Raw genomic sequence first — 19,855 nt, 5'->3', positions numbered from 1 at the left:
CAGCCTAGACAAAAAGGACAACTGATCTCAAACAGGAATGGTAATCAAAATGACCTTGAAATGTGATCCTCCTGCCCTCATCCCTTCCTGTTGGGATTATAGGATAAACTATCACACCCACCTCAAGCAGATTTTATATTCTGACTGTAATATCTGCCAAAAGAGAATCTTAAGAGTACCTGGAAGGCAGAATTATGACCTGGTTATTATTTTGATTTGGACATTAAGTACGACATAAGATGTGATTTTATGTCAAGTTGACAAGGAGCGGACCTTTGCAAATAATATTAGTAGTCAACTTGACCTCATTGGGAGTCAACTAAATCCAAAGCAGTTGGACACACCTATGGGGGAGTTTGATTTGATCATTTGAAATAATCAAATCATCTTAAATCTTAATCATTAACCACCTTAAATCTTGACCATTTTAGGGTAGAAGACCTACCCTAAAATCTGAACCAGCCCCCATCAAAGGACTTGAAAGAAGGAAGCTTTTGCTTTTTTGCCTACTTACCTCACTCTTCCTGGCAAGTTCATATGTCCTGTTACTAAGGCAGTCTTTAGCTGGTGTTAGAATCTACCTACTTCTATGAGGTTCCAACATAGAATGAAGACCAGCAGCTCTCAAGGGAATTATATGGAGGGTTGAGACTTACAGTCTTTTAGACTGAACAGCTACCAGATCCTTGGACTTTCTGTCAAGAGATAACCATCGTCGGACCACTTGGACCACAGCCTGACCCTCTCTCTTCTCTCTCTCTCTCTCTCCTCTCTCTCTCTCTCTCTCTCTCTCTCTGTGTGTGTGTGTGTGTGTGTGTGTGTGTGTGTGTGTGTGTGTGTGTGTGTGTGTGTGTACAAGGGCCAATTAAGTTAAATGAGAACAAAGGATTTTGTCTTTCCCACTCTCAAAGAAATATAGTACTTCACATCACCATGCCAAAGCAATTATAAGTATCTACTTTTAATAGACAAGATACTATAATTAAGGAAATCATCAAGTTAAAAAAAATCTAATTCTCATTCTTTTTGTAGAAAAAAAGCCAACATCTAGAGATTGTGAAAAAGAATTCATACCATCCAAACTGTGTATACAAACATTGTATTTACTTCCTGTGCCTTTTATGGAATACACATATTTGGGTTTCTTGTTGTGTTTGTTTGTTTTCCAGACATGGTTTCTCTGTGTAGCCTGTGTAGCAGGTGCTTTATCTTCTGAGCCATCTTTCCAGTCCCAATTTTAGAAACTCTTAATTTAAATTAGACGATTCTAAAAAGATCGTTGTTAACTGACAAAATTATAGATATACTTAGGGTACAACGTGGTAGTTTGATAAATGTGCAGTGATCAGAGTAATCAGCATTCCCATGTCCTTAAACATTAAATTTTTTTCAGTAGTTTTTAAACAATCATGTTCATTCACTGGGGAAAAGAACATAATTTACATATAACAAATGTGTAAGCTAATACCAGCACTTGACAGTCGGATTTCTGTGAGTTCGAGGCCACCCTGATCTACAGAGTGGGTTCCAGGCCAGCCAGAGCATGTGCCGCCAGCACCCTGTGCTCTTTATTCTTTTAATTCCTAACTAGGGCTACAGATCCCTAGGTTTACTGAAACCAATCTCAGAAACATAAGAAAACTAGATTAAGTTTTGGAGGGAAGGATGAAAGTGGAGGTGATTTCACAGATACATATTTCAATACTGCTCACATGCCTTCTCCTCCTTGGCCTTTAGCCCATAGTACAGTAAATCATGCTGCTCTGTGCTTCACTGCCAGGTCTATTGTTCCCCTAAGTCATTTTAATGTGCTGCTTGAAACCTCCCATTGTACCATACCCATCTTTTCTAATCCTCCTTTCTTTACTAAGCATTCCTTCTTTTGCCTCACTTTCACTAAAACCTGGCTCTTCCTCAACAGTGACTTCCCTGTGGTACTTCTAAATCAAGGCTGCTTACTCTCCTGCACAACTAGAGACAAGGTGTGTCACATACTCTCTGTTAACTAATGCTGCTTCCAAATCCAAACTCATTTCAAAATCCTGGCTAGGTCATACTCATCTTTTCTTGTCAATTTTCCCTATCAGTTACCCCAAGTACTTTTTACCAAAGACTTTTGGGGGGTGGGTGTTGTTGCTGTTTTGTTTTTTGGGGGGTGTGGGAGTGGGTGGTACACATGCATACTCATTTTAAGTACATCACATAGAGAGCACAGATTGTTCCATGAGACAGGGTCTCTCGCTGAACCTTGAGCTTGCTGACTTGCTAACTCAGGCAGTCTGCGGATTCTGCTTTCTGCCGCCAGTGCGCTGGGGTAACAGGTGGGTCACTGTGCCTGTACTCTGACTACATGCTTTATCCACTGAGCCATCTCCCCAGTCTCTGTGCCTTACCATAATCTCTATCTCAAGTCCTGTCACTATCCTAAGTAACTTTAGTGCATATTCAACCTCTTGGTCTCAGCAACTTTCTTCATGGCCAAACATCGGTCACTTATGTGATCAACCTGAACTGCTTTTGCTCTAAAATTCTAAACTCAATATCCAACACATACTTCTTACTATTTTCCCCTTAACATTCTAAGAGTCACATTTTTATTCCTACCCCTTTTGTTCTTAGACCTAATTTGCACCTGGATTTCACTTGATCTACCACTCTATCAACTTCCTATTTATCCAACCTGGATGGCAGCCCGACATTTCAAGTACTGCAAACTACTTTAACCCTATTATTCTCAACTCTCTTGGCTCACTGTCCTTCCACTGGCCCATGCAGCAAAACAGATCTCAAATAAAACAACTACTTGCCTTCTCTGATCCCATATCCAGGCTATTCAGCACATTAAATGTCACTGGGCAAAGGGTGTGACTCAATAATAAAGCACTTGCCTAGCATGCACAAGACCGTGAGTACCATACATTAAGTATGATTAAGCTCTTAACACACTGCCCTTGCAGCCTCTAGTGGGAACTACTTTGTACTTATGTTGCCAAGTATATTTCAGCTCATTCTCAGCAAATACCTCACCTGCTTTAACATTAATATCAAACAAGTCCTTCAGTTTCAGACACAAAACCCTAGCAGTATCAATCCACACATTTCTTTCTACTCACTACAACAGTATTTCTTCTTCCACAAAGCCAATCCCTTCACCTAAACTCTGGAGTTCATCTATAGCCAACTGTTCCAACCCTAAAAGGGGGATGGGGAGAATACCCTCAAGTCCATACTCCATTCCCCTGCAGGCTAACATTTTGCTTCTTGTTCCCAAACTGTTATCCATGTTCAGTCTGTATGGGGCCTGGTCCACCCACTTCCACCAATTGGATTTATCAGGCACCTTCCCACCTTTTTTCCTTAACGCTTATGTGTTAACCATTTATCATTGCCTTTTGGTTTTCCCTTGTTCCTCTCTGTGGCTTTAATTTTTAGCTGAGTTCATGGCAAGTTCTTTCAAAGTTTTTTTTATGTATGACATCAGTGATTTCTTTGTCTCATTCAAATTGAATTTATCGCCTCCCAAACCCATCCTATTTTCTCATGTCCTCAACCTCCATTTTTCATGTTGTTAACTCATACACACATGGCACGAACCCAGAATCTTAGCATTGTCTTTGACTTCTCTCCATATCTTTCATGTTCACATCCATCAAACAAGAAACTGTTGTGGGATATTTTCATCGCATTCTGATGCTCCCAATAAAGTTTGACAGGCAATAAAGTTTGCTCTGAATCAGAGGGGAGAGCTATCTACTAACTGACCAAAATAAGAGGTTTTGGAGGACTGAGGACAGAAAGTAGTAGAGCAATGCTTAGAGTCTTGGCCAGCGGAAGGAGAGCGAGGGAAGGTCACTGGTTGCGTCTCCTCTGCTTCTATGATCATGCAGGTTCTTAGCCCAATATCTGACTCCTACATGTTTATTAATAAAGAATATTTAGATAAATGCTACAGGAAATCTACATGTTCAATTCATTATCTGAATATTCAGAATCTCCTCTTGTAACAGAGAATGAATTTCTACACTGGTCTGATGCTAGCCATGTTAGCTACCTCTAATATGTAAGCATATTCAATAAATACAACATAAGTGCTACATTTTTAAATAGAAAACACAGCTAAAGGCTGTGTAAGCTAAGGAAGAAAATGTTGCTAGGATTCATCCATGTCATTTCACACTCATAGCTCATCTCCTAATGATACTCTTCTATATTCATAGACCAAAGTCTAGCATAATGGTCACCAGAGGCTTTATCTAACAACTGATGGGAGCATATGCAGAGACCCACAGCCAAAAATTAGGAGCTCTAGGAATCCTGTGGAAGAGGGAGAAGTATTGTAGGAGCCAGAAGGGCCAAGGACTCCACAAGAAAACCCACATGATCAACTAACCAGGGCTCACAGAGACTGAGCCAACAATAAGGGAGCCTGCATGGGTCTGACCTCGGCCCTCTACATATATGTTATGGTTGTATAGCTTGGTGTTCTTGTGGGACTCCTAAGAGTGGGAATAAGGGCTGGCTCTGACTCTTTTGCCTGCTTTGGGGACCCTATTCCTCATACCAGGTTGCCTCATCTAGCCTTAATGAGGGGATATATCTAGTCTCACTGTAAAACATGATATGCCATATTTGGTTGACATCCCTGGGAGGCCTGCCCTTTCTAGAAGGGAAAGGGAGGAGGGATAGATCTAGGGGACTGGGAAGAGAGGAGAGAGGGGAAACTATGGTAGGGATATAATATGAGAGAATAAATGAAAAGAATGCGTGCAAAACAAGCATGGTAAATGTTGAGTCAAAAAGTATAAATGGATAATCTGAGCTTTTCATATAGAGTATGCTTCAATAATTACCTTCCTGAAAAAAATCTATACTTAATATGAGCTTTATACCTCTCACTAGAAAAATAATGTATATTTAAATACTTAAAACATGCCACAGAAATGGTCATGCTTCACAAATTTGATATGAAATAATTTCTAAGATTAAAAATAAACACATCTGAAGACTTTTAATTTCCCTTGTCATATTATCAGGAAAACACTGAAAAAAAATCACGTAAAATAATTTTACTAATTTTTTTCCTAGATCCACAATACAGTGTTAAAACTATGGAAAACATAACAAGGGTAAAGTGTGGAGCAGAAGGGAAGTAGGTAAAAATAGCACTCAAAACTTTTTTTGTATTCTTGGTTTTTTTTTTTTTTTTAGACAAATTCACAATAATCTTCTTGCCTTAGTCTCCAGAGTACAATTTAGATTATGGGTATTGTACCACCATACTTTTCTAGAATTAAAACTTTTCTTAATAATTTTCTTTTCTTATTTTTAATTTTTAATGTGTTTGAGTGTTCCACCTGCACAAATGCCTGTGTATCACGTCTGGTGTCCACAGAGGTCAAAAGGGGGCATCGGATCCCCTAGAATTGTAGGTACAGCAGGTTGTGAGTAACCATGTGGGTGCTGGGAAGTGAACCTGATCTTGTACAAAAGAACAGCAACTGCTTCTAACTACTGAGTCATCTTTCCAGGCCCATAGAACTAAAACTTCAGAGAAAAAGATTCTACTCAACATGATGTATTAGACACAATAGACATGTCACAAAATGTTATCTGGGTTCCATGGCTAGCCAAAAAATGGTGAGACGTGATATAATTACCTGACGTTTTACTCAGCTCTGATGAAAATAAGGCTGACAGTGATCTGTCCTCTCTCTCTGTATCAGAAGGAAGTTTTTTCTCTGCTTCTTTCATAAGTACTTTGGGTTTAACTATGCTGCCCATTTCTGTTGGCGATCCCACAGCAGAAACATTTGAAGGCAATAAGGACACCTCAGATACACTGGACTTATCTTTGGAGAATTCATCTGAAACATGGATTTCATCTTTAGGATGTATATTCTTGAAAGAAAGGTCATGAGGCAATTCTGAACATGGCAATGCCCCAGCCCCACTCTGGACATTAGCATCTTCACTTTTGTTGGATAATTCTAGGTCAGTGTATTCCTTGGCTAATTTAGCAGAAGAATCGGTTTTAGAACTGACAAAAGTGGGAAATTCTTCTATTATCTCAATTGGAGATGAATCTGAAAATGTTTCACTTTCTTTTATTTTGTCTTCCTCAGAAGTAAGCAAGCCATCATTTGAATAAATCGAAGTATTAAGCTCTTCCATCTGCAGAGGAATTTTCTCCTTTTTGGTCAATGCTGGAATTTCATTAGGTGCAGCATCTTCTGTACTATGTAAATTGGGCTGAAAAGCCTCTAAATATGGCTTTCCTACCTCCTGGGGTGAAGCACTAAGTCTCTCCTTGTGTCTGTGTTGTGTAGCTGTCTCAGACACTTCGGCGAGACTCTCCTTCATGAGCATCACAACCTCCTCTTGTGTTTGTGGGACTTCAGGAATTGAATCATCACTAAATAAGTCAACTGGTTCAGAATCGGGTGAGGAATCCTCCACTAGCTCAGAGTGATCAGGCACCAATTTCTCAAATTTTGCTATTTCTGAATAATTAGAGAAATCTGGACTTGGTTCAGTGGAGAGCTTTGTTTCTTTAATTAAATCACATGCAATGGATATATAGGGAGCCTCGGTTTCCTGAACAGCTGCATTACTACTTTCAGGCTCTTTCGTTTCTTCCTTTATTCCCGAAGCTTTCAGTGCTACACTCATGGCTTCTTCATAAGGTGGGGGATTTTCAGGCTGAAACTTTGAGCTGTCATAACTAGCTGAGGGAAGTGCTTCCAGTGGGGATACGCTGGGCTGTACTGCAGGAGCACCAGCATTTGGAAGAAGAGAATTTAATGGTGCTTCCATAACAATGTCAGGCAAAACTGGCGAAGGAGTTGCTTCAGATTCTTCAAACGATGGGCAAAGCTGTGCTGTAGGATAAAGTGATTCTTGTAAAGCTTCTGATGTTTGGACCAAGTCCATTTTCGTTTCATAAGCAATCTTTGTACCTGTGGCTTCATTCAGTTCACTTTCACATGCTTCCTGTACTAAATCTGGGGTTAGACCTTCAGGCATGCTTGCCCCTTCTGCCACAGTCATCTTTGATAAATTATCTGTTGTGACATAATCTGCCTCAGAGTCCTGTGCTCCTACAAGAAACGGGTTTGATGTTTGGGGGCTAGTCTTCTCTGTTGTAATTTGCGCCTTCCTTTCTTCTATCTTTTTTTCGTCCGTTTTATTTTCTGAAGCATGATCTAGCAAAGGAAAAATGCTCGCTGCAATGCTATCAGATGCAGAGGTAAAGGAAGCACATGTGATGTATGCTCTGGAGCCATCCTTCACAGGCTCTGGAGTACTGGGGAAAGAAGTGTCATCATTACTACTTTCTCTGTCTTTCACAGGACTTTTTTGCTCCAGGTTATCTTCAAAGTATTTCTTATCCACTCTATTTTCCAAATTAGCTCTAGCAGCCAGCACATCCCTAGTTCCCTCATAAGTATCTTTCACTTCCCACGCTTGCTCAAACGGCTTAAAGTCTGCGTACTCTTCCCTCATAGGTGCTACCACTGACACGTGCATTTCATTAAGAATGTCCTTTGTCTTTTCTGGAGACATAACTCTGTCTTCTTTAACCACTTTAGGAAGGGTCATAGGTGACTCCTGTGGATTATGAAGGGCTGCACTGCTAACTAAATCCTCTTTGTCTCTACTCCTCACAGTTCCTTCATCCTTGGGGTTTTCTACTAGTATGGCTGACTCTACTTTTGGAGAGCCAGTGAATGACGATCCCATTTCTGAATATTCTAATTCTGAAAACTCTGTTAAAGCTCTATCTACAAATGGATTTGTTGCCCTCTCTGACAACTCTTTAGAAGCTTCATTTAAAGTTTCTTCAATTGTTCCTTCTGTGGATGACACTGCTGATAAATTACCAAGGTATTCATGTTCTTTAAAAGAAACAGTTGAAAGAGGAGACAGAGAAGGAAGAGAGGCAGCAGTCTCAAGCGGGACAGATGGGAAATCCTCTTGAGCAGATGGAACAGTGTCACCTGGCTGCTCCTTCAAATCCATGCTTTTTTCTGTGGCCATGGACAGAAAGGGAAATTAGAGAATGCCAGTGTTCTCAGAGAGAATGCAAGTTTTATGACAGACTCATAAAAGTGTTAGTAAAGACTATTAAAGTGAAGTATTAATAGCAATTAGTTAATAAATACACACAGACTTGGATAATTACTGAAAATATGAAACTATAGTCAATTTTTAAAAGTACATGGCTATTGAACAACATTGTTAATAAATACATTGTCTACCACACAATAGCCAAGTGAGGACTCCAAATACTCTCATTACAAAGAAACTAAAAACATCTAAGATGATGGATATACTAATCAACGTGACCTAACCATGCAACAATAGATGTACTGAGTCATCACACTGTACCCTATAAATATAGTTATTAATTAAAGTACCTAAAGAAAAAAAAAGAACATGCAGTTTCAGAAGCAGTTACCTACTATGTAGAGACATAAATCAAATCTGAAAAACAAACCTTGGGTGTTACTAACTGGAAAAAGCCATTTTTAACTACTTCAAAGAAAAAATAAAATTTGACGAGTAACCAGCTGTATAGAGTGGGTACTGGATTATCGAAGATCAGAACAGGCATTCCTTTATAGAAAAACCTGTGGCTATACAAAGGCAAACTATTTGAAGAAATGAATCGTTGTAATGTAAATATAAATCAAGGGTCCAAAAATCCCTTACATCATTCCAATTATGAATCAAACTCTACTCATGCCTCCCTTAAATGTAGCATATAAAATACAAATTTAGATTTTGAGTTTTTTCTTCTTTTCAGTAAAAACAACATTCTTGGACCAATGCTAATTTTCAGTAAATCCAAAGTACTCTGCTGAGTTAACACTAGAGTGACAGGATACACAGAGACAAAGGCTGGCAGAAAGAACTTGCCTGCAGAAGAGGGTATCACAGGCTCAGATGCAGCAGGAAGAGCAAAAAGGGTCTCATCTGAAAAACAAACAGAAGACGACCTGAGCAGAAATACAAGCAGGCTGGAGGAGTGAAGGCAAGAACCTAAGCAAGGGGCATTTCATAATGAGTTAACCACATTTTTAGAGAAAAGGCTAAGAAAGGTAGAAAAGAAGTTAGAAATAGTAGCCAACTCTCACATATGACTAAATGTTAGTCATTTTTTAAGAGGCAATATAGCATGTTTACACTGAATTTTAACCAAACCTGTTTTTCACACAGTAACATCACTTAATATACTGCATCCTTTATTTACATTTGCAGTTAGGTAAATTGTCTTGTTCTACTCCAATAAAAACATTTAAAGGTAAGTATGATAAAAATTAATAACTACTTAATCATTTGTTTCCAACATATGTTCCATTTAAAGAACATGTTATGAGAATGTGTTTTTTCTTACATTCATAAAAGCAATGGTACAGTAACTGTAAGTGCTAAAGACAGGCATGGGCCACTGTCCAACTGTCATTCAGGAATGAAATCATCAACCCCTCTTATTATCATTAGTTACCTATTCATTTAAGTACTTTATACCCTAGAATTCACTTTACTTTCTAACCTATTGTCATAATGGTGGTTAATAGATTACTTTTAAATAAAAGTTAAACAAAAACTTACTAAAGTATGCACAACTAGCATGAGACCCTTATATAGCTTAGCTCTAGTCTTTCCCACATGAAATATAGCAATGTTTGTGCCCTGCTATATGTTGAATCTTTAACTCCTACCTTAGATGTTCAGACAGAGCTTTGGGAAGGTTACCAGAGTTAGAAGAGATCCTTTTGAAAGTGAGGCTCTGGTCCAATGTGATTATTGCCCTTACAAGAAGAGATACCAGAGAGCATGTACACAGGGTGGTGGAAGCCACCAAGTTGAATCTTCTCAATGTCAAGCATTGTGACAAATGTCTGTTGTGTAAGCTACTTATTTTACACTTTGTATTAAGTAGACAATACACTATATATTAGAATGGCAACCTTGTATGTATGATATCAGTTTGTACCTGTGGTTTTATACTAGGGAGGAACCTAGCACAGGACTACTTGGAACTCAAAGTATAATGGGAAAGCTTTTCTTCTGCAAAGAGGACCCAATAAATTTGGAAAGACACTTCCACCAGGAAATAAAAGATAGACAATGCTGCTTAAAACGGATAAAAGTAAAAGAGATGTATATAGCTAGTATGGATACGGAATTGTCTTCCAAGTCTCCTTGATAAACGGGATAGCTAACTTTGTAACATCAAGTAAATTGTGACTGAATCCCCACAGGGCACAATGTCATACTTAAAGTATTCTTATAAGAATAGATGGTGAGGGGGAAAAATGAAATATGTTTCAAGAGGTCTCCATAAGCCAAGCATGGCAGTGTATGCCTGCCTGAAATCCCAACCTACTCAGATGCCTTGAAATGGGAGAATCACTTGAGTTCACAAGTTCAAGACCGGCTTCAATAGCATAGCTAGACACAGGTCACAAATAAAAAGTATAGTCACAACATGAAAAACAGTAAAAAGTGTCTCCCATAACCTAAAACAATGAAAAAGTAGAAAAGAACACTAGCCCAAACCAGAAACAGCAATGCCTTAGAAATTGTCTACAGTGTCCAACAGGTACACATTTTAAAAAGCTGGCTTGCTATGTGACTCTCCTAGTTTCATTTCTGTTGATACGATAAAAGTTCCTGAAAGAAAGCAACTTAGGGGAGAAGGGATTTATTACAATTCCAAGTTATAGTCCTTAGTTGTAGGGAAGTTACAGCAGGAACTTCAAACTGCTAGTCACATCATACCCAGTCAAGAGCAAAACAGAAATGTATGTAATACACGGTTGCTTGCATTCAGCTCCATTTCTTCACTCTTAGGTATTCCAGGGATCCCTGCCTAGGAAACAGTGCAACCTACATTACATATCCCCACACTAGTTAACTAAGACAGTCCTGTGCAGGCATACCAACAAGTCAACCTAATATAGACAGTCCTACATTAAGGCTCTTTTCCCAGATGACTCTAGGTTATGGCAAGGTGACAAAGATACCATTACAGTGATAATAAGTAAATTACATAGTTTCTCATTTATAAAATGAGAAACAATTTAAGCTAAGGCAATACTTTGTATATCTTTTAAAAAACAGATTTGTGATCAAAGAGCAGGACCAAAGTATTCATTTAGATGGAACAATTTCAAAAGCAATGTTTTGAACAAAATGATGCCTTCTACACAATACAGTTGGATGTCACTGACTCAGAAGCTCTCTACTTGGAAAGCGAGTTAATATATACTACTATAGACAAAACAAACTAATTTAAAATGGTGCCAAATTTTTCAAGGGTTTCTTAAAATGCATCTTATGTTTTATCTAGTACCAGAATCTTTCCCAAAGGAAAACTTAGCATTTGGCCAAGTAACCAAGGTTAAGTTGGTACTTCAAATAATTAATTTAAAAAAGAAAACAAAATCTTCACTGTCCAAACTGGGAATTCATTCAGGACTGATTACAAAGTAAGTTTTGTGTTTTTAAACATGCTTGTGGGAAGGGATGTCATTTGGGCCTTCAAGAACAGGGTGCCAGTTTCTGACTAGAGCAGTGGTAGACTATAGATAGAAACGTATTCAAATCTCATGTCTACTATGAACATGCATGGGCCTGAGAAATTATTTCCTAGTGTTCCTCATCGGTCCCTCACTTGTAAAACAACATATACTAATATCTACCTCAAATTCCTGTAGAAGGGGAAAGAGAGTCTAATCCAAAAATACCTAACAGTATTTCTTGTTTTGAAAAACAGCTGTTGGTGTTATCTTAGTCATTTTCTGTAAAAGAGCCTCACTTTTGCAAATGAATGACTATAATTGGGAGAATATATTAAGTAAAAAAACATAACACTCCATTTCTGAGGAAGTTTACATGTACACTAATTAAGCTTATAAAACAGCACACAACTCCTTTTCAGAAAACCTCTCATAACACTGAATGAAACAAAAGCTAACCATTGGTGTGTAAGTCTGTACTCCCAGGGAAACAGGAGCAAGCTCTAACCCCAAAAATATAGATAAATAAATTTTAAATCATTAACTTCATTTGTGTTACTGTGAACACAACATATATATCAATATATCTGACTATACAAAAAGACAACTACATTCACATGAAAATGTTATTTAAAAATATGCTAAAGAGAAACCCCAACTTTTCCAGTAAATCATTCCATTTTACTGTCATCAAATTATATATTCTCTTGGTTAAAAACATTTAAAAGCTCCCATTTGTCCACTTTGTTATCCAACCCTTGGATAAGACAAATAAGATCCTCTGTAATAAATCCCCCCCCAAAAAAATCAATGGTCTTAATTTATCCCAGTTCTTCCAATATCATCTGTGCTGGCTGAACTGAACTCTCCCTAGTGTATCTGAACGTCAGCATCCATGAACCTCAAGTCACATGGCCAAACATCCTAATTACCTTGTCAGTATAATCAGCGATCCTTTCCCTCTACCCCCAGTGAAATGGGCAGAATTGTAGAAGATAAACACCAGCCATGACTTTCTATTTTCTTACTGAATCCAAATCTGCATACACCCCCCCTTCATTACAGTGTACTCTGAATGCTATGTACATTCACAAGATCAGTTTCACAAAGGAAGTCTACTAATGAGATTCTCTTTTTAAGTCCATTACTTTAAAAAGTAAAAACAAAATGTCGGTGCTTAATGTTATCTAATTTAAAAATGTTTCACTACAATCAATCTCACTAATGTCCACACAACTCAAATACTGAGTGTTCTTTGACAAGCTCATTTTAAAGACTTGCCTACCAAAAATCTTTTTTAAATTGTATCTAATTATAAGACTAAATATGTAATTTTAAATAACAAAATAGCTACAACCTCTAGTTATGAGTAACTACAATAACAAAAGTAAAATATGGCAAAATCTATGAAGCAACTGTTTTGAGACACACCGGACAACAAGCCACCTTGGGACACTTATAACAAACACACTCCCTGCAAGGCTCACCAGGGAGAGGAACCTTAGGGAAGCTATGAAGGTTCTCTGGACATAGAAGGGCAGGCCAGCATACAAAGGAAAACTTCACAACAAAGGCCCCAGGGTTCCCTTTAAACTATTGTAAGGACTACACAGTGCATACCAAAACTCAAGAAGGGGGTGATCCAGATCAGTCACCTAAATGAAGGTCAGACAATGCTAGAAAATCTGACATAAAAATATACAACTCGACTCAGAATGGGCACACATTCTAGAAAAACGGTGCACTGATCAAGGGTGCAAGACAGATACAAAGATACATAAAACTCAAACTTCTAGGGACAAAAATGGAGAAAAAAAACTTGAATGCTGGGTGTTAGTGGCCCACGTCTTTAATCCCAGCACTCTGGAGGCAGAGGCAGACGGATCTCTGTGAGTTCAAGGCCAGCCTGGTCTACAGAGTGAGTTCCAGGACAGTCTCCAAAACAATACAGAGAAACCCTGTCTCAAGAAAAAAAAAACTTGAGACAGGGCCTCACTATGTAGTTCTAGGTGTCCTGGAACTCAGTATGTAGAAGAGGCTAGCCTTGAACTCAGAGATCTGCCTGCCTCTGCCTCCTGAGTGCTAGGATTAAAAACCTACACCATTACACCTACACCATTACATATATATAAAATTATTTGTAGTAGTAGTATTACAGAAATAAAAGCCTAAAATGCTTAGGCACAAATCTAACAAGAGATACCACTACTCTTATACTTCAGGGTCATTAAGTGAAGTAAGGATTATAAATTCTCCATCAACCATAAGGTATATATACCCAGATCACCACTGGACTTTTGAAAGGACAGTAATAAACTCTAAATAAACTGATTTTTCCTGCATACACTTAGAGTAAATTTTCCTCAAGGGAAGCAATTTTATAAATTTGCCAATCTCAGTACTTTAATACTCATATAAACATAAGCTTATCTCATAACCAAGGAGGGATCTAAGAGACAAACTGGGAGACAGCATGGGTACGCTGGGCAAAGAGATCATTTATATTCCTGGCAAAGGAGGGGGACAGCACAAGATGTTATTATCCTAATCAGATCTTTTTCCATTTACTATTGACATCAAGTCATTGAATTCATAAACAGGGAAACCAGAGACAAGAGAACTACTGTACCATCTATCTATGGTGTCTTCTGCAGCTATTTGTCTTAATCACTTGAGATGTGTGGATGGTGGTGTGTTTGTTTTTTTGTTGTTGTTGTTGTTTTTTGCAATACTGGAAATCAACCCCCCTGCCCTGGAATCCTTGAGGCAATGCTCTACAACTGAGCCATGTATCCAAACCTCTGCAGATGCTTTGGTACAAAGTGAAAAAGATACACATGTATGAATGCTTTTCCTCAGAAGAATTCTATTCTTCTAGATAGGTACCCAAGAAACTTCTAACAGACATGAGATCTGCAAGAGTCCAACTTAGAAAAGCTGGTGAATGGGCCCTGGGTTCAGTCCTCAACTCCAAAGGGGAAAAAAGAAAAAAAAAAACAACAAAGAAAAGCTGGGGAAAAGATATTTCTCCGTCATGACTTTAATACTGTTGGCAGTTTTTTTGTATGTGTACACATATATACATATTTCATTCACATATAAGCAGGTCTTTGACAGAAAAATACTGTAGAAAGTTTGGCTCCCATGAAGCTATGTAAGTAGATAATGGGATTTTAATATGTGGGGAACCCTGTAATTCCAGGATGAGGCAAAAGGATCCCAAATCACAAAATAAATTAATTTACATTAATATTAAAAGTGGCGGAAGTTGGAGATGGCTCAGTAGTGGCTTCACTATTGAACATGGGGCCACAGAATCAACCTACTAGGAGGTGGTTGTGATTTGGAGGACTACATTCAGGAAGAATGAAGGAAGTAGTTCTACTGTAACCTGACTTCTCACAAGATGGTCATAAAAGGTCAAGACTGGTTTCTGCCTCCTCCCACATTTCCCGTCCCATGTGGAATTGTGGGCGTCTAGTATGGGCTCTCACCACTGTGATAACACCTACCATAGGGTGTTTACCACAGCCAAGCTGATGGCAATGCCATGCCTGGAAACCTCCTTAACTACAAGTTTAATGAACAGAGCTCTTTTTTTTTTTTTTTTTTTTTTTTTTTTGGTTTTTCTCTGTATTGTGACTCTGCCTCCAGAGTGCTGGGACTAAATATGTGCACCACCAACGCCCGGAGATTTACAGCATCTCATTACTTAACAATAGAAATGCACTCTTCTCATTCCTGACACCTGCACACACAGAGATACCCTATTCGTTTTTTTCTTCCTTTTTTCTTATTTAATTTTTTTTTTAAGAACAAGTTTAGTTTCATGATACAGCAGCAGCTTTGGATGGCAGAATATGAATTAAAGGATAATAAAATTCAGATTCTTTTATTTTGCATTCAATACCCTTCAGAATTTAAATCAATTTATCACACACTTTCAGTCACTCGAATTACCAATGTGTCTAGAAATCAGCTTAGTCATCTTAACTGATGTTTATAGTTCTCTCAAATCAGCCTCTAGGTTTCCTTAGAACAAAGGAGCCATTCTTCCAGAAGGAAGTCTCATATTTCTAAGACAAACGATCATCAGGTGAAAGGTGCAGGTCTCAGGATCTACCAGTTACGACATTACAACGGAGATAGCTCTGCACCATAGCAACCAGAAAAATGTTAACTAAAAACTAACGTAACACCACCAACCTTAAACTCACACATGCTAGGGATCTACAGCCCCTCTTCCAGTTAGTCTGTTTCTAACCATGTACCCAACGTTTCTTACATCCGTATCTTATTCTCACTAACCCTCTCCCCCTGAACCTTCAAAACCACATTTTTGTTCCAAAATCCCAACATAATACACTACTAAAATAACTATTTTTTAAATCCATACATTTTAGTGGGCCTGGGAGGCTCCAAGTTACCTGAATGTAACCCACCTCTGCACTAGGCCACTTATCTTCATTCACTAAGGGACTTGATACACAAGCTCAGTCCTGCCTAGGGGTCTTTGCCCTGGGAATTCATTCACAATTTTTCTCTGCTGCTCAAACCTCAAGTTCTTTTTCCTATCATCAAGCATTCTTAAAAAGGCCCCACATATTTCAGTTATTCTCATTCCTTAAAGCTGTTATCCTCATCATAACACCATCATTCTTAGTTCTTCTCTATGTTTACTATGTATATTCCTACCAAGAGGGAAGCATGGATCTGCTCACTGCCACATCTAAGCAGCCTAGAACAGTGCTTAGTAAGGTAAAGAAAGTGTCCCAGGTAATCAATAAGCATCAGTAATGGCACCAGCCAGAAAACAATCTCTTCAGTGCATTAAGAAATCTAGATGCGGCCGGGCGGTGGTGGTGCACGCCTTTAATCCCAGCACTCGGGAGGCAGAGGCAGGTGGATCTCTGTGAGTTCGAGGCCCGGCTGGACCGACAGCCTCCGAAACAATACAGAGAAACCCTGTCTCGTAAAAAAAAAAAACAAAAAACAAAAAAAAAAAGAAATCTAGATGTACTGAAATGATTAACCATCAATGACCACATTCACTGTTCAATAAAAGAAATGGAAGTTTCCAAATAAATAGAATTAGTACAAAATCCCCGAGAAGGCAACATTCTCTCCTTTGTCTTCTAAATTTAATATTTTAGCAGTCAAGATTTCGAGAAAATGTTGTCGTTTCCTGAGTTCCCTCAATGTTCACAGGTAAAGAAGACGATAATTATGGTTTTGCCAATGGTCAACTTTTTTTTTTGCTTTAGTTTCCCTCAAAAAGAAAAAAAAAGGTTAAAGGTGGGCAAGCTAAGGTAGTCTTCACCTTCTAAATTCTTTACTGTAGTAATTGTTTTTTAATAGTGCCTTGGAGTATGCCCATAATGAATTGTTACCCAGAAACATCCCTATTAGTTCATTCTTCCCATTGTGAAAGAGTCAAATTGCAATTAAAAAAAAAAAAAGACAGTTTGAGCTCAGGATATTTTTCTGGGAAATGAGCCACTTCCCAAATTTTGCAGTGTTGTGAAATTTTCCCAGCATGCAACTATACCACTCAATTTTTACCTTAACTTACAAAGCTCTTACTGCTAGCAAAACGCTACGTCCCAAAGCAGTAAGATTTTTCCTTAAAACAATGTCCAATGTTCCTTTTAAAAACTTTACAACATAATATACAATATGTGGGAAGCTACAAACCTGTATTTGTCAATCTAAATCATACACTTGCAGAAACTAGCACTTCTAACCAATATTTGAAACCCTGCCTCAAAACATCTCATCCGGAAAAATCTACAAGTTCAATAATCCAATTCCTGACCAGGGATCTTTTGCCCTCTCTCAGAGTCAACTGCGATGCATTTAGAGGCTGAGAGATTCCCATTAACATTTGGTGATTTGTTCTACCGTGCAACTAAGGCCCCGGCGAACTGCGTCCCATCGCCCCATCGGAACTCAACGCCCAGATCTCGTTTCCCTGGCTCGATGGGGGAGTCGCCACATTACACCCAAATGAGTGGGCGGGGGCAGAACTTCACCAAAAGTCTAAGCTACCCAATTCTCCTGGAACCACGCCACTGGAGGCGCTCTCCCTTCACTGCAGTAGGATCGCAGTACAGACGGTAGCGGTTCAACCAACTCCCCACCAGTAAGAGGGGGAGGGGATTGGTGTCAAGGGTCTCCCGACGCCTGACAGGAAGGCAAGCCTCGGAGAGACTGTAGGGTGGTCGGCAAAGGCCCCTCCTTTAAATAAAGGGGCCAGGCGCCGCAGCCTTTCCATTCCCACGTCCAAGGCCAGCGCAGCCCAGGGAATCCACAACCCTAGCTCCTCGATACACACCTAGCTGCTGACAGCGGCTGCGCCCACTTCGGGAGAGCGATGGAGTGGAGACCAGAAGGATGACCTAGGGACTTGGCGGGGTGCACGTGCTCCCCGAAACCCGGACAGACAATGAAGGCTCCCGGGCTTCCGCGGCCGCCCCACCCTTCTGCCTTCCTCCCGCCTGCGGGGGCGCCATCGCCCTGCCGCTCGCAGACAAAGCCCCTCGGGTCCCGAGGCAGCCCTGCCCGCGCCCTCCGGGCCAGCACACAAAGAGGGAGGGGCGTGGGGACGGCGCGCGGAGACACTCACCCACTGAGCCCGAGCCCCGGCGCTTGGGCGCGGCCGGCGTGGAAGGGGGCGCGGCGGGCTCAGCCAGGGGGCTCACGCCGGCTGGGGGCGGGGGCGGAGGCCGCGCCGGAGGCTCGTCGTCCTCGGGGAGCTTGGAGGGCAGGACTGCGGCAGCGGCCGGCAGGGATGGCGCGGGAGCCGCGGGGCTGCGCTCCCAGGACGGCTGCCGCTCAGGGGCGGCAGGGGGCGCGGCCGGCAGCGGCCCACGGGGCGCCGGGGGCACCGCGTCGCTCCCCAAGTCCAGCAGCGGCGCGGCGGCGGCGGGTGGCACCGGGGCGGCGGACAGCCCGGCGGCCGGCTTCCTCTCCAGCACCTCCAGCTCCTCCAGGTCCTCGTCCTCCTCCTCCTCGTCCTCCTCCTCCTCGTCCTCCTCCTCCTCGTCCTCGGGCTCCCCCGTGAACTGGTACTTGAAGGCGGGAGGAGGCGGCTGGGGCGGGCTGTCCGCGGACGAGGAGACCAGAGGCGACTGGTCTAGGTCTTCCATGGCCGCTCCGGGAGGCTGCTGCAGCTGCTGCCGCTGCGGGGCCGCGGGCGGTTGTGGGGGTTGGGCAGGACTGACAGGGGCCGGCAGGCCGAGCTGAGGAACCTGCAGAGGCGACGGCTCCCTGAACAATGAGACGTCTCCTGCCTCCGCGCTCGAGATGCGCCACCCGCCCGCTCCCCAGTCACAGCCGCCGCCGCCGCCCAGACGAGCGAAGAAGAGAGGCCAGCAGACTCTCCGCCCAGTTTGGCGTGACTCACCTTCCCGGCGGGGAGGGCAGGCAGCTGGCGCGGGAGACAGGGGGCCAATAGGCTGCGGGGTAGAGAAGATGGACAGAAGGCCTGTCCAATAGAAATAGAAGGAGCGGGCGGGGCCTGGCGCACTTCCTCTCCTGCGGGCGACGTTCGGAAGGCGGGTTTTGGAGCCAGGCTCCACCCCTGCCTCTAGTGGATGCTGAGTGGGGTGGGGTCCCGGCCTTGCCTACTGCTGAATTTTAGTCTATGGTACTGCGAAAGGGGATGGCGCGGTCCCGGAACTTGGAGAGTTTCCAACAAACCAGCTGAAGGGCGTTTTCCTGGGGACCTAGGAGTGGAAAGTTTCCTCCCAGACAAGGAAAACCACAGTGGAGAAAGATACTAATAAGACTGAATTAGGCCTTACAGATTTTTTAAATAAAAGGCTTATTTTCAAATAAGCTCCCAAATCATAGCTACCACCACCTCGAAAGGGAAAAGATAAAGACAAAACACTGTTTTGACAGCTCAAGTTCACTCCCCTTCTAAACAGCAGGCCTGGAATGAGAGGCAAAACGGCTGTGGAAGATTAGGAGGGCTTTTGGCCTTGCTTTCTGCTGGACTCTTAAAGTGCTAGGATGACTCACCCAGAAAGGGTAGCGGGAAGGACGTAGAAATAGATGCCTTGGAAGGCAAAATTTGTTGACTGCTCTCCAGTCACCTTAGGCTGATGAGTCAACATCTCAGATGAGTCAGGCTTCAGGGAGTCAGGAAACCCTACTACACTCACTGACTCGCCATGCTGGAAAAGCATGTCCGGTCCCCTCCTCCATCCTCCCCCCCCCCCATGTACTTTTTTCCAAAGCTGCACTTTAAAGAAAATGGTCGAAGAACAAAATTAGTATCCAGAGATTCAGAGACTCCTTTTATCTTTCTGATACACCTTTTT

General features: G+C 41.3%; 1 protein-coding gene across 3 annotated transcripts in view; it reads right to left on the bottom strand.

Annotated features, from left to right (window-relative positions):
* Rtn4 (reticulon 4) overlaps positions 1-18,904 on the bottom strand; it is a 48,133-nt gene extending 29,229 nt beyond the window's left edge. Inside the window, exons 1-3 of one of the 3 annotated variants that reach the window (XM_005070340.4) lie at positions 18,154-18,904; positions 8,920-8,976; positions 5,658-8,027 (exon numbers count right to left, since the gene is read on the bottom strand). In XM_005070340.4, coding sequence (XP_005070397.1) covers positions 5,658-8,027; positions 8,920-8,976; positions 18,154-18,676 — 2,950 coding nt within the window. In that variant the 5' untranslated portion in view covers positions 18,677-18,904. The remainder of the gene's footprint in view (positions 1-5,657; positions 8,028-8,919; positions 8,977-18,153) is intronic. The other 2 variants (XM_040733160.1, XM_005070344.2) reach the window with 2 other exon arrangements.
* Between the last annotated feature and the right edge of the window lie 951 nt (positions 18,905-19,855).

The sequence above is a fragment of the Mesocricetus auratus genome, unplaced genomic scaffold, assembly GCF_017639785.1.
Source record: "Mesocricetus auratus isolate SY011 unplaced genomic scaffold, BCM_Maur_2.0 Super-Scaffold_100029, whole genome shotgun sequence".
In the NCBI taxonomy this organism is placed as follows: Eukaryota; Metazoa; Chordata; class Mammalia; order Rodentia; family Cricetidae; genus Mesocricetus; species Mesocricetus auratus.
The sequence above is the reverse complement of the archived record's forward strand: the minus strand, read 5'-3'. Positions and strand labels throughout refer to the sequence as shown.